Below are 25703 nucleotides of genomic sequence, written 5' to 3' on the forward strand. Positions count from 1 at the left end.
TACACATAGATTTAGCAATATTAATTTTCTGAACGAAGCCTGAGATTTAAAAACTGAAGGGGAAAAAACTGACTACTCTAGGCCTAGTTACTGTATCCGCTTCCGAAAATGGCTGCGCCCGTAGATCTAAGTGGATCGTTGAAAAATAAAGTTTCACGGATTCGGTTAGTCCCATTTAAAAATAAAAAACTCTTTACTTTCTCAAAACGATCTAAATTCATTATAGAATCTAATCGTCTAAAAAATAATCTATTTTACTTACCAGATCTAGACCAATAAATAACAACAACAAAAAAAAAAACTAAACTCAAAACTGACCGTCTAAAATCATAAAATGTAAATAATTATTATATAAATAAACTACCAAATAAACATATATCATAAACTTTGTAGTCCACGGCTACGTCGGTCTACGATTTAGAGTTTTTACTAGATTACACTATCTAGATTAGATCTTATAATAATAGTATTATAGTATAATATCTCTAGAAAGAAACTAATTTTACGTCTGTTACTGTATTTGCTGTGTATAGTATATACTATTATATAGTTACAGTATAGACAGTATAGTCACTATAGTGACTATAGTGACACTATAGTCAGTATAGAAATCTATACTAGAATTGACTAAATCAATGCTGTATAAGTTAAGTGTATAACTGTATTCTGTATAAACAGTCTGTATTATAATAAATTACTCATTACTGTATTAGTATTAGAATAAGGATAAGTCTAGATATAATAATAATAGTATATAGTTAATATAGTATATCTTATATGTCTAAGAGTCTAGATAATTATAATATTATATTTTATATTAATTAATTAGATAGCTTATTAGATATATACTAATATATAGTTAATATAGAGACATATGCCTATAGACTATAGATCTAGATATATAATATAATTATAATAAATAATAATAATATATTATTTAATCTATATCGTATGATATGGATGAGGATCTTGACGGGATAAATATTGTGACAATATTGTCAATATTGTAATTTATGTCATATTTTTAAATGACAGATGACAGACATTGGGCTACCCCTTCTTTAAACTTTAACATGCCTTACTTTTCTTACTAAGAGAAATAAATCATTAGCACAAAGAAAATGAATTTCTGAAGCTAGGAATTCAGGAAAACCTTAGGCACCAAAGCTTCATCACAACCTCAGTAGGGGGGAAGTTAATCATTGAATCACTACACCAACCCCATAGGCAACAATATCTTACTAATTTTAATGAGGCACAATTTTTTTTTATCCTTGGCTCTTAAGTCTTCATTATTTTTGTATATTTCAATTTTATATATTATTTCCCTTTGCATATAAGATAAGATAATTTTTATTGGTCCAATGCAATGGAAATTCAGTGTGAGTACAATTGACCTACCCAGCGTAACTACTGTAACAATAACATAATATATAGATGCAAATACGAACAACATTCACACATGAAACACATATATACACATTCACAACCAGCGCTTTATGAATTAGACTTTTATGTACTTGATGACAACAGATGACCTTGTAACCCTCTGACTAAAAGTAGGATAAATGAGTTTCTAATCTTTCTGTTTTAATCCCAATGGAAAGGAGACGACCTCTTCGTTCAGATCTGATGTAAAAGTGGTTTAATGGGTGCAAGTTGTCTTTAAGAATCGTATGTGTTTTGGAAAGGCATCTTTCATGAAAAATTTCTTCAAGAGATGGTAGCTGTGTTTGAGTGATATACGATGCTTTTTTAATTAGTCTATATTTAGTCTATAGATGTCTTTGTGCCTGTGAAGTATTACCATACTAGCACCTCATGGCAAAGTTAATTAGACTGCTAATGGTTGCTGTATACAAAAGTTTAATTATTGTTTTGTCAATTTTAAATTACTTTAGCTTTCTAAGATGAGAGGTGAGAATAATATGATCATGCCGCAGATAAATTTGGCCATTGTTCATTTTAATTTTATTTGTCATTCCTTCTTTCTTGAATTAGGACATGCCATTTTTAATTCTAATAAACGCTGACTTCAACACTCCACTGGACCTTATTAATAATGCCTATAGATATAGTATATATACATTTAGATTCCCTGTTATAATATTAACATAATAAATTCAGGCACTGATGTAACGTTGAAGGAAATATACAACACTGGGAAAGAAATTAGAAACAATGCACAGCAGTGAATCATCTTCTTTACCTAAGTACTGCTATCTTATTGATTTAGACAAGCAAAAAAACAATTTTTACATTAGTTCTATATTTATATTTTTCATCTCATCATCTCATCTCTGCCTGTGGTCCCTTCTGGAGCATAGGCCACCAACCAGCTTCCTCCAGGCATCTTGGTTCTGGGCGAGTTGGACTGTAATGGGTGTATTGTCTTGAACACCTTGCTCTTCTCTCTGTTTATAGTAAGACCCATTCTCAATGAATCGCCAGCAACAACGCTTATCTTTTCCTGTATCTGCTGTTGTGTGTGAGAAAGGAGAGCCAAGTCATCTGCAAAGTCGAGGTCATCTAGCTGTTTCCACAGTGTCCACTGTATACCATTCTGCTTCAGGTCTGTTGCTGTCTTCATGACCCAATCAATGGCTTGTAGAAACAAGAAGGGAGAGAGTAAACAGCCTTGTCTCACTCCTGTTTGGACTTCAAATGGGTCTGTCAGTTGTCTGCCATGCAATATCCTGCAAGTCATCCCCTCGTATGACTTCTTGATGATATTTGTAGTTTTTTTGGCACTCCATAGTGTCTCAAAAGTCTCCATATGTGGATCTACAGCATCTTTTATTTGGTTTAGCAGGATGCGGTTAAACACTTTTCCTGGAATGGACAGTAGTGTTATTCCTCGATAGTTGGAGCAAGAACTAAGATCACCTTTCTTTGGGAGTTTGATGAGCTAGCCCTCCTTCCACTCTAGTGGCACTTCTTCTTTTTCCTATATCTTGCAGAAGAGAAGGTATTAGTTCTATATATATTTTTTCAATGACACTAAATTTTATTTTTATTTAATATGTCACACTTTTTGTCATGTAAATAAAAATTTAATTTGCCTAAATTCTGACAAGTAGTGGGATATATAATGCAGACTTTATTTTTGTTGTGTTACAGAGTTAGTTCAGTTTTAAACAAAGATGTTAAACAGTTTGGTAAACAGCATTTGTTGGATGGGGATGAAGAAACTTGCTGGAATTCTGACCAGGTAGAGCATTTGGAAACTAGAAATGGAAATTGTAAAACTTTCAATGAAGTAGAACTACAATAATTGTGGTTTTTATAAATAGTTTTCTCACTATTTTTAATCATATTTTTACTGTATTTTTTAAATTTTATTACAACTCATTAAACAGGGTTCCAACCAATCGGTAATCTTGGATTTTTCTGAAGATGTGCAAGTGTCTGAGATTTGGATTCAGTTCCAAGGTGGTTTTGTAGGAAAAGTCTGCTCTTTAGAAAAACAAGATTCATCCCTCAATACTTTTGTCAATGTTTATACTTTCTACCCTTCAGACTCTGGTCAAACACAGGTTCAAGTTATATTTATAGTATTATTTTTGTTAGTCATCAATAATTAATAAAATAATAAAACACAAAAATACTGATTAAGTTAAACATTGTGTCTTTAAAAAAAAAATTCTTTTCTCTTAGTACATTTTTTTATATTTCAAATTAACCATGAGAAAATAAGATAATAAACTGATTTTTTTTCCTCAGATATTTAAACTTCCTGAACCTGTCAAAATGTCAACTTTAAAAATTACATTTGAGCAGAGTACAGATCTTTTTGGAAGGATAACGGTATATAATCTAGACATCATTGGAAGATCAAGCTGATATTTTTTTTGTATTTCGTTTTACACTGTAGACCCTTTGTTGTTGTTGTTTTTTTTTTATAAACATTACTGAAGGAGAATACTTTCAACAATTTATATATTGTTGTATCATAAATAATACTAAATAAAAAATGTATATCTCTGTTTTAAGAGAAAAGCAATACTAGAAAAGAGTACTTGGTGTTATAGATCTAACACATAAAACTGACTCAAGAAGATTGGGTTAAGACATTTTAAAAGCAATGTACTTTTTAATCAAATAGTGATATATTTATACATTGAAACATTATCAATGAAATTGATATGAAGTGGTGCTATTAAGTTATGCTGCTAAAGATAATAGCCAATACTAGATCAGATATAGGGATTTTTGTCCTTGTTTCTTTTTTTTTTTTTTTTTTTTGCCTCTTGGTAGATAGTCTAGTACAGTGATTCTCAAAGTGGTCTTTATTGGCCCCCCCAGGAGTCTACCAAGACTTCCAAGGGGTCTATGAAAGGAAAAAAATAAATTGGGGGTCTATGAGATGTCCACAGGGGTCTACGATGATAGATTTCATTTAAGCAGGTCGTGACTTTAATTTTAACATCCCATTAATGTAATTCTTTCATACACTAATATATGATTTGTACCTGAGTTAATCCTTTAAATATTTATCCTGCTATTCAAACAAAAATTGTTGTATTTAATTCCAATACTTATTTAAATAGCTTATTTTTTTGTATACATGTAACTAATGTTTAACAAACAAATTTAGACTATATACCATTGATTATTTAAAATTGGGAATTATTCCTTCCTTGTCAAACAAGCGGTTGCCTAAGGATCATTTGAGACAATGCCACCCTGACAAATTAAATAATGATTTGAAAAATTTTCAAACGCTCAAAGATAAAATTCAGAAAAGACAAACAAAATCTTTCTTCGACATCATATAGAGAAGATGATAGTTTGTGAGCATCTTACAAAATCTCTTTACTTATATCAAATTACGGAAAACACTATAGGTAAAACATTGATTTTATCAGTAGTTGTATTTAAAAAAAACATTTTAACCAAACCTACATCTGATATTATTAAAAGAATTTCTTTAAGCAACAATACAAGGGCACATCTGTGGCATGAGTTATAAAATTAAAAGCTTCTTCTGTAATTTTTTGCAAATGACATATATACAGTTTGGTGTCAGCGTTTTCTTCCCAGCCTCTGACAGGGTGTAGTGCTGTGTGCTGCAAACTACCTAAGGGTTGCTGGCTCCTTATTTTTCTTCAAGGTTGACCCACAAAGCCTTTTTCATGTTTGGGCATTTCCAGTGTCTTTGGTGACTCCAGTAATAAATATTAATTGTTATTTTAATTGGTTTAAATTTGAATTGTATCAATAAAAAAGATAGATCTCTATATTCTCTATAACTTAATTATAACTTTAAATTACTTGTTCACACTTTAACTCACTACAGTTAGAAATTTGTTAAAAAATATGTTGATGAATTTGAAAAAATGCAATACAAGTTAAGCAGTGGGTCTACTGAAAACCAGAAAACATGGCAAGGATCTACAAGTCAAAAAAGTTTGGGAACCACTAGTCTAGTATGTTTAGTTTATCTTCAAGATATGATAAGTTTAATATTCATAATTTTTTTCAACTAGTTAATATTCTATTAATGAAATATAAATTTGGAACACTTATAAAGAATTTCTATAATTATATTTTCTGTTATTTAAAAAAAAAATTAGATATGGGTCTTCCTTTGAGTAATTAAATCCCAATATGTTATTAACGTTTATTGATATATAACTTGACTTAAGTTGTAAATATCAGTCTGACAAGATATAATGGCTTTTGGGGTTTTCTTATATAAAAGGGAAGTAATCTGTTTTCAATATCATGTTGCCTTTGTATTTAATTGTCTAATTTTTTTTTAGTGACAAGCGAAACAGTACAACATTAATATGTACAATGACTTCATTAACAATTTATTTGAAATAATTTAAATGTTATATATACATTGGGCACATCCTACATTATTGCATCTGTTCTTGTCAACAGACAAGGGATCTCATGATTTTCCAGTCTCTGTCTTATCCTTAGAAAATACAACATTCCTATCAGAGTGACCATTCATCCTCCTTTTATTATACCACCGGCACACAAGGTCTCTCAACTGAAACAGCCCAAATACCAAAATGTAAGCCAATGGCAGGGCGATTAAACACACCAAAGTAATTGTCACTGCTGCTTTACCCGGCGCCTGAGTGTAGTCAAGCATCTTGTAAATGTAATGCTGCCCCTGATTGTTAGTTCCTCCTGCTATCCAGTAAATGAAAGTGAAGAGGACATAGGAAACGTTGAAACTCAGTGGAATGTACAGGTGCTGGAGTCTGCAGGGTGCACGACTGATCATTATGTCACACAGGACCAACACAGAGTTCATTATATGGGAGTTGATGCTGACATACGTCTGGGAATTCCCTTAAAAAAAAAACATATAATGAAAAGCATAAATTTCAATGTATTCTATCTAGGTCTAGGTGATATTGATTATAAACACTGACTTCTGTGGTTTCATTATACTAGTATTATATGGCATGCTTCATAAATACATTTCATTGTTAAAGTGTTGCCCACTTTAAATCATTTTGTTAAATTGGAAATAACTCAATTAAAATCTTAATTTTCATAAATAATTGTTTAAAAAGTAGCACACTTTAACTCAGCCACACATGGTTGGAAGTAGCTATTGAAATACATGCTTAAACCTTTACATTATTATATATATCATATCCTCTTCTAATAAGAAACTTGTTTGTTTGTTTTTCTGATAGGCGTTATGTTTTTGTGATAGGCGTTAGCAACAATATCGATTCAAAACTTTTTGAAGAAGACATTTAACAAATTCTCCGCTAACGATATTCTTCTTGAATGGTAAATATGATCAAAGTTCTCTTAGATGTTTAATTTTATCTTATCTTATATAATACAGACGTTACTTCAAAAAAGAAGATGATTACGTCCTACGCATCATGCATTCAGTCATGCATATTAACCAATGACTTACATTCTGCCAAGTCACTTGTTTTCCTGGCTAGCTCAGGCAACCCATTCCATGCTCTAATAGCACTAGGGAAGATGGAGTATTTGTACAAATTTGTCCTAGCATATGGGATGAGAAATGTGCCTTTATTTTTGTGTCTTTCTGAGTATTTTATTAAATTTTGTAATTGAAGATTATGGTTCAGTGTTTTATGTATAATTGCTACTTTACTTTTGAGTCTTCTGTCCTGAAGGCTTTCTAAATTTAGTGATTTAACTAAAGGAGTTACTCTAGTCAAGTGTGACTATTCGTTTGTTATGAATCTCACTGTTCTATTTTGTGTTTGTTCCAGTTTCTTAATGTTTTCTTGAGTTGGGGGGTCCCAAACAGAGGATGCATATTCTATTATTGGTCTAACCAAGGTTAAATAACATTTTAGTTTTATGTTCTTATTTGATTTATAGAAATTTCTTTTAATAAACCCTAATGCTTTGTTTGATTTTTTGATAGTTTCATCAATATGGGGATTCCATGACAGTTTTTCATTTATTAAAACACCTAGGTATTTTGTGTTTTTAGTTTGTGTTACTGGTTTACCATGAATAAGATAAGTGGAATTAATTTATTTTAGCTTTTTTTGTTACTCTTAATAACTGACATTTCTCTGGTTGGAAAGACATGCTCCAATTTGATTCCCATTTCTGTAGTTCATCTAATTCTCTTTGTAAAATTTCTGTATATGTCTTGTTTTTATTGTTCTATATATTATGCAATTGTCTGCGAATAATCTGACTTTTGTTCCTGAACTAATGCAATTTCGTAAATCGTTTATGTAAATTAAAAATAATAGTGGACCTAAGACTGTTCCTTGAGGTAAGCCTGAGTTTACTGTTATTGGTGTTGATTATTTATTTATTATTTATTATTTTATTATTTACATTTATTATTACAGTTTGTTCTCTCCCTATCAGAAAATCTTTAATCCACTGATGCAATAGACCATCAATGCCAAAATATTTTAATTTTTTAAGCAAACTATGGTGGTGAATTTTATCAAAAGCTTTGGAAAAATCTAGTAAGATAGCATCTATTTGCTTACTGTTATCTAAACCTTTTGAAAAATCATCAATTAGTCCTATTAGTTGTTTTTCACATGATCTATATTTCCTAAAGCCATGTTGGTATGGAGTAAGGATATTATGTTTGTCTTAGTGGTTTATGATGTTGCTACATATTATGTGTTCTAGAATTTTACATGTGATGCTGGTAATATCGTTAAGTTGGCGACCTTCGTGTAACGAAAACTAAAAAGTTAGTGGCAAGGATTCTTACTGAACACGAAGATTGCCCTTTGGCGGTGTGTACTGTCTTTCCACTACTTATAGGAAGAGAGTATTCTAGGGTAAAAAAAACGTTTGAAAGAATGAAAGATCAGAATGTAATGAAGATTAATTACATATATATATATGTATATATATAAATTGCGGAGTGGGGTAAAAATCCCCCACCGAAAATATATGACATGCCATTTGTGGGCCGGTTTTGATACCCAGTCCGCCCCTGTAGTGAAAGTTTGAATAAAACAGCATAATGTTATGCCTTTTTCGTCTAAAAGACAAGGAAACATGTTCAAGTGATGTTAAGTCTGTTTCTTATTCTACGTGCACTGTAAATTAGGAAGTAGGCCCTATCTATTGAATAGGTGGCTTAAACAATGGGGTTTTATAATAGAATTGACACTCATTCTACATGTGTGTAACAATCAATGAAAGTAGGTAGGCCTAATCCGCTCACTGTATTGGTTCAACAAAAAGAACAAACTAACGATAGTGTTTATTGGGGAATCATCTTATCAGACGTTACTTAAAAAAAAAAAAAGAAGAAGATTATAAAGTCCTACGCGTCATGCATGTTGACAATGTTTCAAGTTTGATAAAGCAAGTAGAACTAAACTCATGCATGGGTGGGTAAAAAATGTTTGTTTGTTTGTTTTGTAAAATGTTTTACATGTTTCGGATGTTCCTTCAGAGTTGAAGATAATTACTTCCTAGTCCAAACCTCCCGCAGGAGGACGGGGGATGGGAGCGGGCAGGGTTTGAACCCGGGACCATCGATAAATCTGAACGACAGTCCAGCGCGCAAACCGCAGGCAGTGGGTTTATTACAAAGCTTCGCTTATCCTATATCAACTCAGTCTGTCGGTCGATCTGGTCAAAAGTTAGTACACGTTATTTCTCTACACACCCCAACTAGGACCAAGCTGAAATTTTGCACAATTATTTCTTTTACCTGACATCAGAAAAATTAATTTAAAAAAAAAATCCATTAATTAATTTGTTTAGTATCACAAACAAGGGAAAGAATTTGTATTTGACTGAAGTGGTGGTATAAGCTGAATTAGTCTCCTTTATACATCGTCGACGCAGGGTTTAATTGATACAAGTAGGCTTCGCTTAATATAAGCTTTGTTGTTGTTTTTTTTAAGTATTTTTTTTTTCTTGTCTAATTTGTATTAGATGGCTGACCCAACCTTAAATTAGTTTGAACGTTTTGTTTTGATTATGATCCTACTTTATTCAAACTAATGTAAATTTAATTCTCAATCGTGACTCTCTATGGGAGAGGATATATAACATTTTTCTGCTGTATTACAGACCATTCTTTAATTCAATGCGAACATTTACTTATCAGCCCATTTGGGGGCCAGTTGTTATGGATTGTACATGCCTGAATCAAATGTAATAATGAGAAGTGGGCGGATGGTTTGGTTATGTTGGCTTAATAGATTCTGATCAAATCACGTGGCTGTCTGTCATCGTTCAAGTTCATAAATGCTAGTATGGAATTTTAAGAAGAAGAACAAGCCAGGGACGTGAGATAGTAGCCTAATGATGTGTATTTTTTTATGTGTTATATCTTGTTAAAATTATCATTTCGCTTATATTTTTACACAGGCTTATATCTACTTAAAAGTTGAATCTGTGTATATTTATAAATAGAAGTTATATTCAGTTATGTTTTAAAGGAAGCCTGTTCATGTTGAGTAAACTCTGCATGAATCGCAAGGTCTGAAAGGGGAATTTTCACTTTGTATTTTAAATCGGTTTAGTTGTATTAGCTTTTTGGAGCTACAAACCAACTGCCGAGTATTAAAACGCGTCCAAAGGTCCCAATGCTCATTTAGCAAGTGCGCCCCTGGATCGATTTTCACATACATTTTCTAAAAAAAAATGTATATATGTAAGTCACAATGTGCGATAAGGATATTGGTGATTTCATTTTGATTAATTCGAATGTGACATAGGTCTGAGTTTGTGTGTATTAGGTTAAGTTTGTGAAAGATTGGGTGTGTTAGGCCTGTTAAGTTTGTGTGTAGTTTAATGAGGGAGAATGAAAAATCTCAGATTGACAATTAAAATCTATACGGCCTGATAGTTTCAGCCCATGAACTCCAGTCTTTATCATAATCGTTGAGATTTTTGAAAATCTATTTTTTCTTTTTCATTTGATCGCTTCTGTGTTGTGTCCCGTATCCAATAATGCATGTCCTATATTAGTTGATTTTATTATTGATCGTGTGAACAGGAATCCAAAACTGTAGCTGACTCTACTAACCTGTGTAGACAAGAGCCCAAAACATAACTGTCACCAACAAAGAAGAGACATTGCTAATGTTCTGAAGTACCCATTGTACGGCTACTGCCTTGGGGAATTCTTTCTCAATCAGTGGGAAGTTAGAGTCCTGTCGTTTGGGTTGCAAGTCGTTCCCCGTTTGCTCCTGTTGTTGCAAGCAGCACTGCATGCATGCGCTTTCCACATCGTCACTATACGAACACTGCTTTTCGTTCTCTTTTGGTATATTGCCATGTTGGCTAACCCAACTGTGCCAGCAGTTAGCTGCGGTTACTGCGAACCTGAGAAAGAGGCAGTAGAATGACCAGTAGGTTAGCCAGATAAGAATTTTGATGCCATGCTCTGAACACAGTCCACTGTACAGGATCATAGAGAGACAATAAAGGCTGCATATAGACGTCCATACTGCGTACACCAGGACATTGTCGTTGAACTAGATAAAACAAAACACAAAAAAAAAGAAATGTAAAACTAGTCATATAGATGTTTCATAGTCTGTATAGTAAGTAGTTAAAGTAGGCTAGTGTTTTTATTGCATATTAATCCACTTAGAGCTAGACTTTTAAAATTTATACATATAAACAAATTTATTTCCTTGTGAAAAGTTTTGTTTGTTTGTTGTTTTTTTCGTTATGATTCATAGATTGCCACCCCCCCCCCCTTTTTTCATTTTTTTCTTCTTGCTTTTTGCAAAGTGGATAATCTTATTTGATTCCAGTTTTCTGAAAAATTAAGCGGGAAAAGGGAAGAAACTTCACACATTCAGTTGTCCTTCATTAGGCTACACGTTAAGGTCACATAAGCTTTTTAAGATGAAGTACATTGTCAGGGGGAATTAGGATTCAAATCGAGAGAGTTGTGGTGTTTTGGACTTTGTCACAGTAATGGGAAAAAAATGGGTTGGAAGAATACGGGAGTAGCTGGTGTTGAACCCAATGGGAAATAGTTTTTGATATTAAATTATTCAAATACCTCTATTCAGGTCGCACATTCGTAGTGGGCAAAGGGTGATACGGTTCTCGAAAACGGCTCTAACGATTTTCTTAAGAAATTTGACAGCTGATGTATATCGTTTGGAAAAGAATGACTAGCTCGTTGGCCACGCTGGGAAAACTCTAGCTTGTACGTAGTGTTTTTCAAAGTATAAAAAAAAAAATTAATTTGGCTAGAGAACAAATCGTCTTCGGGTAGGCCTACTTCCGCGTGTAAGACATATTCATTAAAGATTTTAATAAATTAATGTTAGGAGCATTTTACGCACCATCATCTAAGTCTAGATCTAAAGGCCTATCATTAGAATATTAGAAAGAAGGTCTGTGATTTATACATTCGCCAGCAGGATTTTTTTCTCGGATGGGGTGGGGTGGGGTAGTAAAAAATGTTACATTAAAAAAATCTAATACTTATTAGTTATACTCAATAGTTATTAAGAACAAAGCACACAAAAAATTGCTCTATAAGTAGTAGGCCTATAAAAGAGGTATTGTCTTTTTTTAAATGTATTTTTTATATTGTTCTTATATTTTCTTGTTTATTAGTTATAATTTCACTAGTTGGTTCTGTCGCTTTTCAGATGTTCTTTAATTGACCGTATTTTTTAAAATATAAATATATGGTTAGGCCTAATTCTGGCTTCTATAACTATTTTTAGTTTGTCCGCATAGCATATTAAAAATATTAAGTATTAAACATTATATTTTTAATTGCTTGTGAAAATTTTTAAGGTTAGGGCTAACTAATTTACGAGGCGATAATTACAAGTAAATTACCAGTAGGAGCTTGGATTGTAGGCCTGGTGTGGCATGCAGTAACTGTACATGTCGTTGTACTAGTTAAACTAAAGACATTTACTTATTGGTGTATCTGGCAATACAAAATATATATTAACTCACCCAAGGTAACAAAAAATCCTGAACTGAACTGTGACGTAGACAAAAAGATTCTTTAGTAATACTCCTGAAACAAACCGGTTTTGTCATTGTATCTCTGAGTTCTTAAATTCCCTGACCGATTTAATTCTGTCCTGAAAACATAATGCAGTCAATTGGTTTGAAACGCGTCACGTTCAGTTTATGCAATGAATACACTGGCTAGAACACCAGAGTCGAAACTCCAACGTCTAACTCGCCCCAAAAGTACTACGTGGGACGTCATTCATTTGTAGATAATAAAGTCAGCTTGTGGGCAGGTGAATTCAATCTGAAATATTCTTTTGACAGGCGTTGTATGTGTAAAGGTTATGTGGATGTTAGCTTTGTCAACGCTGTGCTCGTAGTGTACAGAAGTACAGTAACTAATACAAATGTATGTTTTCTTCCCATCCCACTACCTTATATTTCCCAATGGTGTACTTGTGTAGTAAAATGCGTAGACTACCAAGAAACTACGTCATCCGCTACTTGGCGGTAAGTGGGGTTAATGAGTGTTGACTTTGAACCTAAGCAGACGAGACCGTTTCCAAGATGATATCAACAAATTTCCGCCAACTAATTTGTCTGCAACCACGTGTTTGAAAAAAAAACGTTTTTCTAATCATCATAAAAGCAGTATCAGTGGCGTAGCTAGGAATTTGCAACCATTTGGGGGCCCTGGGGGGCTTGACCTTTTAGGGGCCCCTGCTTTTTGACATTCGACATCATGACATGAGATAATGACGTAATATTTTAACAAATTCGAACACTCATTTGCCCCCACCCCCACCCCGCAAGTGGGTGCCCGGGAGGATTTTCAAATTCTCCCCTCATTCCCTCACCATAGCTACGCCACTGAGTAGTATTGTACGATCATAAGCAATTGTCTCCATAGACCATCCAAGAGTTTAATATAACAGGAAAAGGAGTACATTTTTCAAAGGATAGTTTCAATAGATTTAGAGATGATTTGCCTGGTGACTACTGATGACGTTAACTGTTGCTATGTTTAGGAACTAGTCATGACCTGAGATTGAATGTAGAGATAAGAAAACCGTCTATCAAGCCGTTACAAGAATTATTGCTATTTTTTTTTAATTTAAGATGGTGTTAGGGCCTTTTTAAAAGCAGACGAGAACAAAGTTCAGATACTGATGGATAAAAGAGATAAGGACAGAGAGTAATTATTTAAATTTTGTTTAATCTTTTCTCAAATTCTTTTAAGTCAAATTATTAGTAGGCCTACTTAAGGAGCACTAGAGTTCATACATAGATAAGAAAGTGGACCAATGTTCATCAAGAGTAATAAAAATTGGGCCTAAATTAGAATCACCCATTGAATCATACAGCATGTACCAACGCACGTAGAGCAAAGGGCCAATAAGCTATACCCCTGTAGTTTGCTTTGTAACATGTTCTCTAAGCTAAGCGTCCACAAACTAGTGTTGAGTATGTGCTTATTGGTTGCCCACAACAATCAACGTTGTGAGTCGTTGTGCGTTGGTGGCTGTAGTTGGTCTGTATCCAAAATAAATAATCCAAAACTGGCCTTCCTAAATGTGAACTAATTAATAATAATAAAAAAAAATAATAATCTTTATTATCCATACGAAATTTGTCTTACAATTTCCGCATTACACCAAACAAAACATTAAAACTATAGAAAGCCAAAATATATATTCACACCAGACTCACTCATAATTTACATGCAAAAAGATTAGGCCTATATCATTTTCAATTTAATGATTTGGTTGCCAGGGGAACATAAGAGTGTTTGTGTCTGTTTGTCTTGTATCTCTTTTTTTGTATGTTCAAATCATAACGCCTACTTATTCTGCTATATGACTAGGAACGAAAGACGCTTGAACTATTCATAACACTAAAGTCGTTAAATTAATACAGGGCTTCAATCGATCACAGTTTCATCACAGATCAACATCCTCTTTTTCTTTCTCTATTGAATAGGCCTACACATATACGCAGCAGGCTACTAGTTCAAGATCAAGTAGGCTGTAGGCTAGTCAAGAAATTACTTATGAAATACATAATGTAATACTAATAATAACAAAGTCAGCCAGCCTAATAAATGCAGTTACGTCAGCAACACTTTAACCCCGCACACGTCTATTTTGTATGAAGGAGATAGGATTGTAGCTGTTAACATATTGAAAGCGTCTTACTCAGCAGATGGCCCATGGGTTGACACTTGTATTTTTGTTAAATCTCTAATACCAGACCTATGAAAAAATAAACAGAGCATATAGACTAAAGGTCTAAAAATTTGGTTATTTTAATTTAAAATGGGCTACAAAATTTTGAATATACAAAAACTCTTTCGTAAAATGTTTTTTTAAAGCTTTTGAGTCCTTGACCTAATAGGATGTTTCAATCAATAACTAAAGTACTATTTTGGTTTTTTTGTAGAAGTAGAATTCATATAGTCAAGTTAACTCAATATGCCTACTAAATGAATTTATTTATATGCAAGAATATTTTTGAACACATAGAATATCTACTGTGATGTTGCTAGTTCAGGCTGTCTTGAAGTCAACCAATTACTCTGCAATCGTTTGGGTGTAATTGTCCGGGTGTATTACGTGTAGTTGCACAACAATACAAACAAGAACTGGCACATCGATTTTAACTAGTGAAGAGATGTAGTCGACTCTGATGAACTATTCAACATGTATTTATTATGATAAAAGGGCCACAGTAGAAGTCTCTGTCACTAAACACGTCGTTACCCTGGAATGTTCTATCGCTAACTGATTTTCCGGTCTCTAACCCAACATATCCCAAACGTCACTAGTCCCGTTCAATATGCGTCTACTATGGTGCGTCGCTAAATAACTAAAATAACTAACCTATATAAATAAGGTGTCTAACAGATTCCTCCCCCCTTTGAAAAAAAAATATGTCAATATTTTTCCACTACTGTCAAGTCTTACAAGGGCATTTTCAATTTAAGGGGAAGACAACAAACATAAAATCTTGACATCTTCATCTTGACATCTTCATCTTGACATCTTCATCTTGACAGTTCCTCATATTCATGTCAATGTTCATAACAGTTCATAACATTCCAGAATCATCTTCATTGGTACACAGTTCATCATGGAGGAAAATGTGGCATCTTATGGGCATGTCCTACACATCTCAAATGTTCTTCACTGGCAGTAATCTGATAAAATACAATATTTCAAAAAACAATTACAGACTTTATTTACACATTCAATACATTTTTTCTTACCACCCTTTTATACGCTTTTGTCCATTTTTCTTTTATACTCACCCTTTTCCATAGAACTAACTTTCGTCAATGATATATGAAATGATTCACACAAAAAAAATATCCATACTTACTTTTAAATGCTTAACATCAACTTTACTTATCTCCCTTTTCCATAACATATAAATGGTGTCAATATATTAATATATATTACATACTCAATATAATCATAGTTTATTTACAAAATTGTTTCACTTCAATGTCATTCTAGACAATAAATCAGCTACAATATTCACAGATCCACTAATAGCTTTCACTTCAAATTTATATTCCTGTAGTGCTAAGAACCATCTATAAACACGACTGTTTTTCATGCTCTTTTGCTGTATATACTGAATAGGTTTATGATCAGTTAATAATATGAATTTCCTTCCTATTAAATAGCTCTCTAGCTTAGTAATTACCCATATTACAGCTAAGGCTTCTCTTTCAATGACACTATATTTTTTCTCTGCCTCTGACAATTTTCTGCTTACATATAATATAGGATGTAAGTTATCATAGTTCTGCATTAAACAACCACCAATAGCATTACCAGATGCATCAGTTGTGACATAAAATATTTTGTCTTTATCAGGTAGTCTTAATATTAGTTCATGACTAAAAACATCTTTAATTCTGTCAATAGCTTTCACACATTCCTCATTACAAACTACTTTTTGAGGTTTTCCTTTTTTAAGTAAGTCATTTAGTGGATTCACTATTTCTGCTAAGTTTTTTATAAACTTTCTGTAATAATTTACTATTCCCAATATACTTTTAATTTGTCTTTTTGTTGTAGGTATTTCAATATTAAGTACTTTCTTTATGTTATCTTCAATAGGGCTAATCATGTTGTTATTTATTTTATGTCCTAAGAAAATTATTTCCTCCAATCCTATTTCTACTTTTTCTGCTTGAATTGTAAGTCCACTTTCTTTTATTATTTTGAATACTTCTTTTACATCTACCAAATGTTCCTCCCAACTATTATTAAAAATACATATGTCATCTAAATAGCAAATAACATTTTCTTTGTTTCCAATTATCATGTTCATCATTCTATTAAATGTGGCAGGTGCATTTACTAATCCAAAACTCATATAATTCCATTGAAAAATACCATATGGTGTTACAAATGCTGTGTAAGGTTTTGCATTTTCTGTTAAAGGTATTTGCCAATAACCTTTAGTTAAATCTAATTTAGTAAAAAATTTTGCTCCATTTAATTTATGTAAAATATCCTCTATATTTGGCATTGGATATGGGTCAAATTCTGTGATGTTGTTAAGTTTCCTATAATCAATACATAACCTTATATCTCCATTCTTCTTTTTGGCTATCACTTTGTTTATATTTCTTATTGTTGTTATATGCTTGAGTCCATATTTCTTTCAATTCTGTTGTGATTGTTGTTTCACTGTCATTATTTAATTTATTCTCATTGTCTATTAGATTTTCTTTAAAAACATCTAATTCATCTCTGGGTTTTCTTCCATGTATTATTTCATATGGTGAAAATTGTGTTGCTTCATGGATGTTGTTTCTATGAGCAAATAGTACATAGTTAATGTAATGATCCCACTTGTTCTGATTATTCTGAATTATCTTTGTTAGTGATCTTTTTAATGATCCACCATATCGTTCACATAAACCGTTACTCTCCGGGTGGTAAACCGAAGAGTATATGTGCTGTATATTGTATTGTTTAGTCCATTTCTTAAATTGTTCTGACTTAAACTGAGATCCCTGATCACTCAATATAATTTTAGGTATACCATGTCTTGTAATTACTTTTTGAGTTATGGCATTAATGATATTTTCTGCACTTGTATTTGATAATGGGATTGCCTCTGGGTATCTACTAAACATGTCTATTACTGTTAGAATGTATTTGTTATTATTTTCAGTTTGGATTAAAGGACCTATTAAATCAATAGATACTTTCTGAAATGGTGCTGTAGGTTCATCCATTTCTTGAATAGGTGCTTTATTCACTAGGCTTTTGTTAGATCTCTTTTGACATATGTCACATGAGTTTATGTATTTGTTGATTGTTGCTTTCATTTTGGGCCAAAATACTTGTTTTGACAAGTTCCTATAACATTTCTTTACTCCCCTATGTGCTGCTAAATTATTATCATGTGTCATGATTAAAACATCTTTCCAATATTTCTGTGGTAAGACAAGTTGTTTTATTTTCTTGTTATCATTACTTGTTTGTCTAAATAATATTTTATTCTCTATACAAAATTTCTCCATTGGATTATTATTGTTTTTATCTAATATTCTTGAATAAATTTTCCCAATAATATTATCATTCATTTGTTCTAATGCAAATGTGGGTGTTGTTTCTTTTTCACTTTGAGATATTTGTGTTTCCAGACTATTTTGTGTTTCATTTTCTATCTCACTTTCCTTAACATCTGTATTTTCTATTTGTATTACATTACTGGTTTCTTTTTCTTCATCCTTACTTATTACATTTATTGTATTTTCCTGTTTCTCATCTTGTTTATCCATTGATCTTGTTATTACCATACTTGTTATATTTTGTGTTTCTATGTTTCCATGATTTTGTCTTATGTTTTTGTATTTGTTTTGCCAGTCTTCTAATTCTTTTCTTGAACATTCTTTAACTCCTTTTATGTTTCCTACTAACATATCATATCTCATTTCTGGTATTGCAATGCCATCACAATAACCAGTGAAAAATGGAGTTTCAATGTACACCCTTATAGCTTTAAATTCCCTTACAGTGCCATCTGCTAATTCTATTTTCTTAGTAAACCCTTTATACCAATGAGGTTTGACAAATTTAGTTTTTACTGCCAAAGTGTTACAACCTGAATCCCTGATTAATTCCACCGGAATTCTATCTACAAACCCTGGGTACACTGCAAAATTGTTCCTATTTCCTTCCATGAAATATATCCTATCTGTACCTTTACTTTTGTATTCCCTACTGTAACTCCTATTTCTATAATTTCCCCTGTCATTCCTATCTCTACTCCTATATCTACTGTTATTTTGTTCATTGTATCTATTTCTACTTCCAGATCTACTATTCCCTCTTCTACAGTTAGCTGCTATATGACCTTTTCCTTGACATTTAAAACAGGTTATTTCACTATATTTTCTATTTCCACTATTTGATCTGTTTCTATTTCTACTTCTATCAACATTTTCTTTGGTGTATCCTATTAAATCTACTTTGCTCTTATCTCTATCAGAAAATGGTTTATTTGGATATGCATTTTTGTATACTCTCATTATCTCTGTTATTTCATCTATAGTTTTTGGGTTTCTTTCTCTAATAAAAGATTGTAATTGAGGATCACATTTATTTACAAAGTTGTCCACTAGAATAAAATTTTTTAATCCTTCATAAGAGTTTGTTACTTTTTCTAATTTTACCCACTTATTGAAAAAATCCTTTTCCATATTAATGGTAGTTTGGGGTTCTATTCCTAATGATGGTATATTGTCAAAGTATTTCTTTCTAAAAGTTGTAGCATTATGACCATAGGCATTTAATAATTCTCTTTTTAAAACCTGATAGCTATCATCAATATGATGGTCATGATTTTGGCATATTGTTAGAGCTTGACCATGAACAAAGTCTATCAGTATTTCAGACCATTCTTCTTCAGGCATATTAAATGTAGACATTCTTGCCTCATATCCTTTCAGAAAATCACCAATGTCATCCTTCTGTTCATCAAAACTTTGTATCTTTCTCTTTAGCCATGTCTGCGAATTAGGGTTGTCTCTTTGAGTGGTATAATTATTTGAGTTATTTGTGTTATTTCCTTGTTCAGTTTGGGCTCTGGCTTGTGCTGCATCCAATCTCATCTTCTCCATTTTAGCTTCATGTTCTCGGTCCTCTTTTTGCTTCTCATATTCTTCCTTTCTGATCCTATCTTGTCTCTCTATCTCTTGTCTTTGACGTTCTTCTTGTCTTTCTATCTCTTGTCTTTGACGTTCCGTTTCTTCCTTCACCACTTGCTGTACATAAGCTGCTAAGTCCTTTCCTTTTAACTCCATGGCCTTTCCATCCTGCATAGCTGTTTCCTTAACCTCCTTAAGGTCCACATATGATGATGTAGCCATTGTGTTTTATATTTTATATATATATATTTTTACTTAGCCTATATTAGTTATGGCTATACTTTAAACTTATTTTATATTTAAGTTTTTCCACACTTTTATACAAATTTTAAATGGTATGTCTCTATCTATAGATTTAGTAAATGTATAAATCTAGTCTGAGTTATTATAGTTATATTCAAATCTGTATATTGGATCTAGTATCACACAAATTTAAATCCAGTATATTATAGTATGTATAATATTACCATTTAGATCTAGTTATCAAGAGCACTATGACTATTAGATCTAGTATGACCAACTATGATCAATTTTAAAATCTGGTATGACTGAAATGTCTAGAGTAAATTCAAAGACTGTCTAGAGTCTAGATCTAGAGTAGATTATGGTTCTATTTAACCATATAAAACAGATACGTTCATAAAATGTCAAATATATCTTCAACAAGATATATATATTTAGAATGTACTACCTTCATTCATCTTCAACTTAATAATATTTCAAAGTAGAGTCTAGATAATTAAATTGTACCAAAGAGATGTACAAAATTTGCAGATCTATATTTAGCCAGACGACAGTGTTTGACTACATAGCCAGTTTCGGCATTATTCTCATGGCAAAATCATAATTGATTTTAACCGCTCAAACTAAAATTATTTTAGTCTGATTCACAGTAAAAGAATCCTACCCGCACTTTCTATCATTAAGTGAAAAAAAAAAAAAATACAGATCTAATTAAATTAATAAAAATAAATAATTTAAAATAATATAAACAAATGAAATAATTAAATGAGACTATCACTATGGGTTGGGATGTGACAATATGGCACACAATGATAACGTCACGAAGTAACCAGGCAACAACGGATATGACGTTTACACAAACAAAACAAATTACAATCCTAAATATATAATATAGCTTTTCATCTAAATTACGTCTTCTACCCCGACGGGTTTTAAGGCGCACCACCTGATTTTACTCAGGCTAACGTACCAAATTTAGACAAAATCTATTTCTAAGGGCAATCTAAACATATACTAATAAGAAAAATGGCACTTAGCTTTTGATAAGAAAGATCCCTTTGTTCGGACTCCCGAATATGCTAGATCACAACAAATTCCACTGCCTCTCTTCCAGTTCTGACTCTGTTCTCCGGTGCTACCAGTATCCCACGTAATGCCACAGATGTCCTGATATGCCACAGCAAAATGTTCCAGTTTCTTCGACGACTGTTGATGAGCGTATGTGTAGTTCCGACGACCTTGTGTACACAGTTACTGACGAATAGGTTAACGGTTCTTCTGGCGATGACTTGACTTGTGTAGACGACTACTGACAAATAACAGTCTCTTGACGGCAACTTGATCTGGACGACTGACGAATAACGAATTTCTTGACGATGACTTGATCTGGGCTGACGAATAACGGCTTTCTTGACGATGACTTGATCTGGGCTGACGAATAACGACTTTCTCGACGATGACTTGATCTGGGCTGACGAATAACGGTTCTCTAAAATAGTTCACTGCTTCTGCTGCTACTCTGGTAGTACGACGAAGTTTGCTGTTGTACTCTGCTTCACTAGACCAACTGTCCAATGTAGACTAGGTGAAACCAAGGTCACCTCCGACGACGTTCCGTTAGACGATTAACGGTCCTCAACGAAATCAAGTGGATGTAGCCGTTTCCACAACTTCACTGCTAACAAGTCTAGATATGGTCTAGACCGACGAATACTAGATATATCAATGTTCAGTACTGATAAAGATTACTTCACTAACCTTCCAAAGGTTAAACACAGTGACCGTTATAAACGTGGCAAGCAACCGGTTCAATGAGCAAACTGCTCCACAAGAATCTCTCCAAGGGTAAGACGACAGAGCGATTTCGATTTAGTTAGCTACCAAACTTGTAGTACTCACAATATTTCTGACAGCGGGCAAACTGTCCTTCTCGAAACTGACGAGGTAAAACTTGATACTCGACGTGGCTCCTACGACGAAGAAAAAATATGTCCAACAGGTTCACTAACGATCTCTCACCCGTTATGAATGAACGGTTTCTCTGGTTGTAGGTCGGTTCAGCATATGAAGATCAGGCGTTGCGATGATTACGGTCCTGACGAAGGTCACCCTGAGTTAACGGCTCGTCGAACGTGCGATCAAACAGGCGATGACTGTATGTAGATCTAGAACAAAGTCACTCTGTGATGCTGCTGTGTTCAGCCGTACTCCGATGAAATCTTATAACTTCGAGTGCACGACCCTCACCTGAGTAAACGTTCTGCTTCGAGGTCCGGTTCGATGTTCGTCTTCATCAGGGTCCGGCTTCGAGGTTCGGGGTCGCCACTGTGATGTTGCTAGTTCAGGCTGTCTTGAAGTCAACCAATTACTCTGCAATCGTTTGGGTGTAATTGTCCGGGTGTATTACGTGTAGTTGCACAACAATACAAACAAGAACTGGCACATCGATTTTAACTAGTGAAGAGATGTAGTCGACTCTGATGAACTATTCAACATGTATTTATTATGATAAAAGGGCCACAGTAGAAGTCTCTGTCACTAAACACGTCGTTACCCTGGAATGTTCTATCGCTAACTGATTTTCCGGTCTCTAACCCAACATATCCCAAACGTCACTAGTCCCGTTCAATATGCGTCTACTATGGTGCGTCGCTAAATAACTAAAATAACTAACCTATATAAATAAGGTGTCTAACACTACGCATTCAATATAATGGGTGTTACCTTGATTCTAATGGTAGTACGACCGTCAATTAACTAATCTATTTCTGAAAAATTAGTAGTTAAAAAAAAGATGATCTAATATAAATGCTATGTTTATTCATAACACAATATGGAACCCTGAGACCAACAATAGACTATAAAGGTGGCCCTGCTGAGTCTAAGACCAGCTCTCTTCATAAATGCGTAGGTATCCAGGCTGATAAATATAACTTGACATAAGCATTCTCAACACCACGCTATTAACAAGCAGCGGCGCGGCTGACATTATTAACAAGGAGAGATCTCTAACTGGCTGTGATGGAAATGTATCTATTTTGACATCACACATATCACTTAGTATTAGCCGTTCTCTGACTGAAAAAAAAGATGAAACTTTGTAAAGCAAATATTCACGTTGTATTCGGCAGGACGGCCTTAGGCATAGGCGAACTAGGCAGCCGCATTGAGTGGGCACACTAGGTTTTTAATAAATTGCGTAGTTTTAGTTTTTTCACAGTTTATTTTTTTATTTATGTTTCTATTTCATTTGGAGACCACCCAATTCACTTCACCTAGGACCTCCAATTATCTAAGGCTGGCCTTGTATACGGATACCTCCAAGTCTCTTTTTTCAGGCTGACGGTCCCCTGACCCCCTCTCATAGTACACGCGTTAAAACATGTTGTTTTGTCTTCAAAGCAAAAAAAAATTCCTTATAACATCACTGTAGGCCTATTCTATTCAAAGAATGCCTCCTATTCTCGTCCATGCGACTAACTGTGTCCCTATCATGATGGTTTTAGATATGACTTTTTTTTTCCTTCATCAACAGAAAAATTCCTTACATCATTAAATGGCTATTCTATTCAACAAATCTCCCAATGACTTAATTGAAAGAAAGGAAATACAATGCTTCACTTACTAAGGCATATTTTTTTTTATAGATGTTGCATTATCAGAAGCATAAACATATTTACATTATTAATTGTTTTTTTAACTGTTAGTCTAGCCCTGGTATATATTCTAACATCATGCCAAATCAAGTATATACCAAGCAATGTTAATGTAGGCTACATAATAGTAAATAAACATCTTTAAACATATTCAATAACAGTAAGAAATATAGAGACGAGGGGGAGGTCAAGGAAAAATAAGAAAAGATGAAATACGTAGGAAGTGTGGCTGAGATGCCAAAACCGCTTGGCTGCCTAACAAGGGGGCTCGAGTTCGAGTCTCGACTCCCTAGCAGTGTTTGCTGAGTACCTAAAGGCAGCACGGAATCGTTTTCCAAGGTACCCCCCCCCCCCCAAACTGGCCCACAAAAAAAAAGATTGAATCATAGTGCACCGAGCTTGCTGTAAGTCTGCGCTTCTCAAACTGTGGGTGGCGCGACGTCCTTACAAAGGGCCTGAGTGGGGGGGGTGATTTTTTTATCCTTAATGTAGTATAAATCCATGTATGTTTGAATATTAAAATGACATTAACAATGTTGTAAAAATGAAACTTTTTTAAGTAATAGATCTTCTAAGTTGAGCCTTGTTAGAATGTAGGCGTAGGCCTAGTGCGTTTTCCCGAGAGGTGTCTGCAACAATATCGATTCTAAGCTTTATGAAGAAGACATTACAAAAAGTCTCCATTAATGTTATTCTTCTTGACTTCCGACTGTTGTACCTCGTAATGTTGACGACATTTGAGTGACAAAACGTCTTACTTAACATGAAGATGATCACGCGTATTACAGACGTACAAATGTCCCTTGCATAATATTATCGACATTTTTGTAACAAGGATGAATAGTCCGCCCTGATAGCAACCAAAAAAAAAAAGTCAACATTCGCCTTTTTGACATTCTTCTTACTTCGAGAAAAAGAAATGGTAGGCTCCAGGAGAAAAGATTTCTGAACGCCAGAATACACTAGGGGCCGGGGTTATAGTGGAGCGTTGCTAGCACCTCCAGATCCCTTGCTGGATAGGGGAAACCTGCTGCATCTCCAATTCTATCTCTAGTGATATCTTTATCTAGTAAAAAAAAATATATATATATGTACGAAACACTATTACTATTATCACCATCTGTCCATTGACTTTCGTCAAAGGAGTGCTGTGACAGTTTGCATAACCAAATCCCTCCATTTGTCCCAGTCAGCAGCTGTTCTTAGCAGGATATCAAGACAGAGGCCTGTCCATTCTTTCACGTTATCCACACTTATCTTTGGACGACCCTTTCTTCGTGCTCCCTCCATATTAAAGAATGACTTATGATAGTGAGTCTTGTTTTAGAATATGACCGAACCAGCAGTTTTCGTCTAGTCTACTGAACTAGCTCTAGTAAAAATTTCATTACGTAAATTTTAATTCTTAACATAGTTTTAATATCAATGAAAAATAGATCTGAACTTTGTGTTATAATTATAGGAATTTAAGTTTCTTTTCCATTATATTTTTAACAAAAAAAAAAAAAACTTCCCGGACCCACTGTATGAGTCTGCAGCGCTCCTCCAGGTCCCAACTTTTAAAGGGGGTGCGAACGAAATTTTTTCCATTGCTGGGGGGGGGGGGGGGGGGCAGATATACGAGTTTGAGAAAAACACTGCTGTAAGAATAAAAGAGGCGCCATGTAAAATCAATTTTTTTAAAATATTTAAATACATGTTTACTAAGCTTTGGATAAGTATCTCGATGTTGAACTCAGTTGCGGACCCTGAATATACATGCGCGTATAATTACCATGAGACCACATCATTGTATTCTATTCAACACATCTACTAATGACAGTGTTGGCAGTAATGAATTACAGTCTCACTAACCTGTATGTATTATTGCGAATACTCTATCATCAGAAGCATAAACCTATTTATTTTATAAACACGCATTTTTGTTGCTGTTAGCCTAGCCATGGCCGGATTGAAGGGAGAGCAGGCGGAGCTACAGTCCCGGGGCCTCCACAAGAAAGTCAAGAAAGGGACCAAAAACAATTGGTAAATTTTAAGTTAAATTAAATTTTTAATACATCTAGACTCTAGACCAACAACAACAAATCTGAACGATTAATAATATTTTTATTACAAAGCGTATATAAACTTACTCGGTCTGTCTGGTAAAAAGTTTGTACACGTTATTTCTCCCACACCCGATCTCGGATCAAGGTGAAATACAAGAATCAATTTTAAAAATTAACCAA

At 33.6% G+C, this 25703-nt stretch overlaps 2 protein-coding genes across 2 annotated transcripts; one reads left to right on the top strand and one right to left on the bottom strand.

The window, feature by feature from the left end:
* The first annotated feature begins 58 nt into the window (after positions 1-58).
* On the top strand, positions 59-5308 carry LOC106072253 (nuclear receptor 2C2-associated protein-like). The gene is made up of 4 exons (XM_013232597.2): positions 59-164; positions 3121-3211; positions 3360-3536; positions 3724-5308. Exons 1-4 carry the CDS (start codon positions 109-111, stop codon positions 3841-3843), a joined length of 444 nt encoding a protein of 147 aa, XP_013088051.2. The 5' UTR covers positions 59-108; the 3' UTR covers positions 3844-5308.
* On the bottom strand, positions 4210-12941 carry LOC106072259 (protein rolling stone-like). Its single transcript, XM_013232602.2, has 3 exons — positions 12400-12941; positions 10490-10940; positions 4210-6312 (listed from the first exon to the last, which is right to left on the bottom strand). The coding sequence occupies exons 1-3, from the start codon at positions 12484-12486 to the stop codon at positions 5900-5902; spliced, it is 951 nt and encodes a 316-aa protein (XP_013088056.2). The 5' UTR covers positions 12487-12941; the 3' UTR covers positions 4210-5899.
* Positions 12942-25703: the final 12762 nt, after the last annotated feature.

The sequence above is a fragment of the Biomphalaria glabrata genome, chromosome 1 (assembly GCF_947242115.1).
Source record: "Biomphalaria glabrata chromosome 1, xgBioGlab47.1, whole genome shotgun sequence".
Taxonomy (NCBI): Eukaryota; Metazoa; Mollusca; class Gastropoda; family Planorbidae; genus Biomphalaria; species Biomphalaria glabrata.